This window comes from Plasmodium fragile, assembly GCF_000956335.1.
Source record: "Plasmodium fragile strain nilgiri unplaced genomic scaffold supercont1.77, whole genome shotgun sequence".
Taxonomy (NCBI): Eukaryota; Apicomplexa; class Aconoidasida; order Haemosporida; family Plasmodiidae; genus Plasmodium; species Plasmodium fragile.
In genome coordinates, this window is record NW_012192657.1 from 55,981 (window position 1) to 61,160 (window position 5,180).

General features: G+C 42.4%; 2 protein-coding genes across 2 annotated transcripts in view; both read left to right on the forward strand.

The window, feature by feature from the left end:
* Window positions 1–1,003: 1,003 nt before the first annotated feature.
* On the forward strand, window positions 1,004–1,975 carry AK88_04815 (uncharacterized protein; the record flags this gene model as incomplete). The annotated part of the gene is made up of 2 exons (XM_012482419.1): window positions 1,004–1,832; window positions 1,959–1,975. 2 exons carry the CDS (start codon window positions 1,004–1,006, stop codon window positions 1,973–1,975), a joined length of 846 nt encoding a protein of 281 aa, XP_012337842.1.
* Window positions 1,976–3,616: 1,641 nt separating this feature from the next.
* Window positions 3,617–5,180, forward strand: part of AK88_04816 (uncharacterized protein) — a gene marked incomplete at both ends in the record, with an annotated part of 5,348 nt that continues 3,784 nt past the window's right edge. The window contains 2 exons of the mRNA XM_012482420.1: window positions 3,617–3,890; window positions 4,049–5,145. Of these exons, the coding sequence (XP_012337843.1) occupies window positions 3,617–3,890; window positions 4,049–5,145 (1,371 nt within the window). The remainder of the gene's footprint in view (window positions 3,891–4,048; window positions 5,146–5,180) is intronic.

Here is a 5,180-nt window from a genome sequence, read left to right on the forward strand (position 1 = left end):
AACGCAAAAGAGGAAAAAAAAAAAAAAAAAAAAAAAAAAACGCGGAAGCGCCAAGCGCAACCAATTCACACCCCGTGGTTGCCCGGACAAATCCCCTAAGTACATGCAAATTAATTTTTCCAATGTGGCCCAACGCCGCTCGAGCAATCTACAATTTCTCACCTGTTCAGTGCTGCGCTGCGTCCCCCGTATCGGCAATAAAATATACTTGCAGTGGTAAAAATATAAAAAGAAATACACATGTGCATGCGCGGGGTAGCACAAATGTGTTCATACAACGCGCATGTAGAGAACGCGAATCGACCTGACAACGAATTATTCTTAATTGTGCGAGTCGTACTAAGTCCACATGCAGAACAGTTCAGAGCGTGGTTCTTCCCCGCACTAATTGTGCCAGCCAGTTTTTTTGCATATTTCTTTGCATTTGTTTTGTATGTCGATTTTTTTATTTTCGCGCGCGTTTTATGTGCCCTCCTGATTGGCTACTGCGACGTCAAGTACACAAGTAACTCCATGGGTTGAACCATAGTTCACTTTCGAGCAGCTTGCTTATCCCCCTTGAGACGTACCAATGGGCATCCTTCAATAAACACAACCATACGTCCATGACTTGTCAGTACATACATGTTGTATAAATGCGATAATAATTTTGTTAAAATTTTTTAAAAGAAACATTTCGCCTTACATGCAAAGTATTTATTCTTTACATTATGCCATGTGGTCCATTTTTCACCCAGCCACAATTTATGCATCGTGTCAACCGCGGTGCTGTTTCTGCTCTTCACAGAAAACGCCGCTTACACAGTTTGTGCGTGTCGTGGTAGCTACGAATTGAGCTTCTTATGTGAAGAAGACGCGTCGTTCCCACGTCCATTCTGTCCGTCATTTGATCGCTTTTTTAAGACCCTTTTTTTACCTACCTTAACATATATAGCCGTCCCACGTGCATACAAATAGAGTTATTCGAATATACACATCACTACACGTACTTACACACCGAAACATGTTTTGTGATAAATTCCTCCTCCACTTTTGTCTGTCCCTTTTAACCATCATCTGGCACGACGTACACGGCAGGGAAGGCAATGTGGTTCAAATGGTAGTCGACGCGGTTCGCTGGGGTACGCCAGAGGGAGAAGCCACCACAGGGAGACACAAGACAGTCACGAGGGATGAGAAGGAGCGTCACGCTGACAGCATGAACACGATGGAGACGCCCACATGGGACAGGGACGCCGCATCACAAGGAGAGGAAACCCCTTCACAGAACATACCAACTGAAGCAAAAAGCAATCACAAAAACAACATCGACACGATTGTAAATGAATATTATACAAACGTGCTCATACCAAGCGAATGTAACGCTCGAGCCAAGATGGAAGAAGAAAAAAAAAAAATGTCATTCATCACAAAAATTAAAAATTTGTTCATACAAAAAGAGAAAACGAAAGAAGACAATCCAGCAACACTGACTGAATACATATTTCAAAAAAATAAACAAATATGGGACCTAGAACAGGAGAGCGCAAGCACACACACAATAAAAAATATTTACAAGCACCTTTTCTGGGCCACTGCTTATGTCCTATTAAACGTGGTCATCATCCCGTTCATATCGTATTTTTACCTGTACAAAAGGTGTAAGGACACTATTATGCACGAGTATAAAAATAATACAGACAGACGCATTGTCCCTTACGACTATGACTTCTCTGCTAAGAGACCTCGTATAAACATTTCAGGCAGGACTTTCCGCAACTGCAAGTATCATGGTCCGCACAAGGGCAGCAACTTTTGCTTTCTCTTCGGGATGCTCCACGGGGCCCCTTACGGTACGAACACACGCGCGCGTACGTACGTACTCATGACGTGTGCGTGTCAGCATGTCCGCGTGGCCACCTACCCACGAGCAACACCTTTCCACACAATTACTTTATCCCCCTTCCCCATGTTGACAGCGATTGTGAAGTTATGACACTCGGAATTGGAACAACTCGAAGGGGCTTGTCCCTCCCTTCGGATGAAGCCTCCACTTCACCCCCCCTATATAAGCGAACTGCTGGTATGTTACATTTGAACGAAGGTGAAATGTTCAAGTGATGCAGTCAACGCGGGCGCGATGTATGAACGGGGCAGTAATACGCACAAGCTGTGCTAACCCGCCTGCCGCCACACGACACACGACACGCGCCACAAATCGCATACGCGAACATGTACATCCCCCAATTTGACGATGCAAGAGTGTTAAGCGAATGGCGTCACTGACGTGGGATGGTCCCCGTGTGGAATATCCCCCATGATGCAGGCCACCCAATGGAGTGTGCAAGTTGTCCACACAACATCGCCGCGCCCTATTTAAATGTCCCGCACAGACTGACAATTTTATATTCTCATTCGTGTCGTGTGAGCCCTGTCATTGTCCTATCAGCAACACTCTGCTTTGGCATCGCTCCCCCCCGTTCCCCCTTTGTTCTTTTACACGTGAACAGAAAAAAACACATTTCTTGCTGACCCTGTCATATACATTTCCAATTAAAAAAAAAAAAAAAATTATGCACAATGCAGATTTAATTTTCGTCTGTAATTTTTCACCCACGTTGGTAAGTACTGAATAGCATGTTGATCGCCTCTTCATGTGTCACTCCTATCATCATTTTGCTGCTGTTTGGTTTTTATCCCTTAACCGCGGCAACCAAGCTTTTTTTTTTGTCCACTTGTTTATACCTCCTCAGCAATGCGTGCATGCCAACTGTTCCCTCGCAATGCGTTTCAAACTCGATAGCTTCCTCCCTGCTTCTTACATTAGAAGGAGGGACCGGCTTACCCCGCCACTCCAACGTTCTCGTCTTCGCATTGCGCTTGCCCAGGTGTGGGAATGAAAAAAAAGCACGGGGGAAAAAGAAGCCTGCAGTGAAACGTGCTAACTAACCCTGGCGCAAAAAATGCAAAACCTGTTAGCCCTCACAGCCAAACGCTCAAGTATCACGTCGCATGAAAGCGTTATATACATATGTATATCATACGCATGTACATATTCGAAGTATTGTGCACAATTCGAGTGGCAAACGTGTCACGACGCAGCACTTGTGCTGCCCCCTCTGAAGCCGAATTAAACATTACGCTACCAAGAGACCGACACCAAGTATTTTTATCCCACAGCAACCTCTCCACCTGCATGGAAATGCGGCAAACAAAAAAAAAAAAAAAAAAAAAAAAGTATGCGTTGAAGGCGTTTGTGAGTACGTGATAATGCGCATGGATTTGCGGCAAAAAAAAAAAAAAAAAAAAAAAAAAAATCCCCAATAATGTTACAAACAATTTATTTGTACCAACTACGAACTCAAACCCTGCATATAAAAATATAAAAATGTATAACTGCCGTCCCTTCGTGAACATTTAACACCAGGGGGAGAAGCCACAAATGGGGGTTTATACACGCGCTGTTTTAGAAGAAGAGAAGCTCGGCATGCATTGCGCATTTTGCAATGCTTTGCTCCAATTCGAGCACGCTTCCTTCCGCTCTTCACGTGACACTATCCACAGGGAACAGCCACACGCAGAATCATATGCAACGTGCTGCCCCACCCAACTGTGAAGGAAAAAAAAAATTCCCAACATGGTCTTCAAAAGAATTACGCACAAGGCCAGCCAAATGCTGACCGGCTCCGACGTGGTGAAGCAGACCGATGTAAAAGTAAAGGCATCCCTGGGGAATGAGACCAAGGCGCTAATCCCTGACCACTGCAAAGGAGGACATACTGATGGAGAGAGCACCCATGTCAACACACAACCAGATCAACATCCCACCACAACAAACGACAAACAAAAAATCCTCCACCTGCGAGCAAAAAAAAAAGTCAACCTATTCCTGAAAAGGTACAAACTGGAAGGTTGTAAAAAAAAAAAAAAAAAAAAAAAAACTCCTCCAAGTCATCCATCTTGTTACACTCACAAAAAAAAAAAAATAATACAATAAAAAAATGCAAGAAAATAAATAAATTAAAAAAGATAAAGGAAGATTACTTAACCATTCTTAATTTGCAAAAAGAATTTGAAGACAAATATGAAGAGGAGAAATCATTCAGGGAGACAATCAAAAGCTACCACTCCAATGAGCTAGGCAAGGATTGTTCATACGCAGTTTTCTTCTTTCGTCTTTTTATGAAAGGAGAATACTTAAATGGGGAAGCTCTCACGGAAGCATTGGCCAAGGACAATCGGAAGGATGCTCAAGTGCCAGACCACCTGCCTCTTCCCCACTTAAGTCAGTCTAACCCAGATCAAACATCAAATATAAGAAGCAAGAATCTGAAGAAGTTCCTCGCCTTTCTTAATGGAAGGAACACAAGACTCCTCATGTGTGATTATTTAAAAATTTTAATGAACAATATACAAAACGAAAATGAAATTAGTACAAACTTCCTCATCCTCGAATACGTCGCTTCACACGAAACGAACCAGCAAAATGATTACACACCAATATGCAACACATACAAATTAAAAGGACACGTAAAGGAAGAGCACTCCACACTATCCTACTCACTCAATTCTGTGAAGGAAGCAGATGGAAGTTCTCTTCCAAGTGCGGGACCCCTCATGGAAAATTCGCAAAATCAACATGTAGACAATAATGCAGATGGAAGTAACACACAAAAAAAAAATAATAAAAATGTCACAAACTCGGCCGAAGTAACTACCCATGGGGGGGATAGAAGCGAAGAAGCGATTGCCTCCTCAGAAGAAGCCACACCAAAGGGTAGTGAACACAGGGAAGGAGACAATGTGACACAAAAAAAGGCAAATACAGATGTTGTACAAATGAATGAACCCTTGTTTAACAAAATCTTAACCAACTTTGTAACCGAATTGAGGAGTTTCTTCGTCTCCCTACTTGCAAAAATACAAACTAGCCAAATTGTATCACAACTCATAATTGCCTTTGCAGAAATCTGCCTCACCTTAACACCTTACTATGTACATATAATTAACTGTATAGAAGTTCTCTCCGATTTTGCAAATATAATTCCGATCAGACATATGGACCAGTTCATCAGTTTCTTCAAAACAAACAAAAATATCTTCATTGAAAAATACAAAGTGTTTCAAAATTGTGTTATTTTTAATGACCCTATAAAAACGCAGTCGGTGGGAGCTAGACTTATTGGCTTTATAAAAAATTT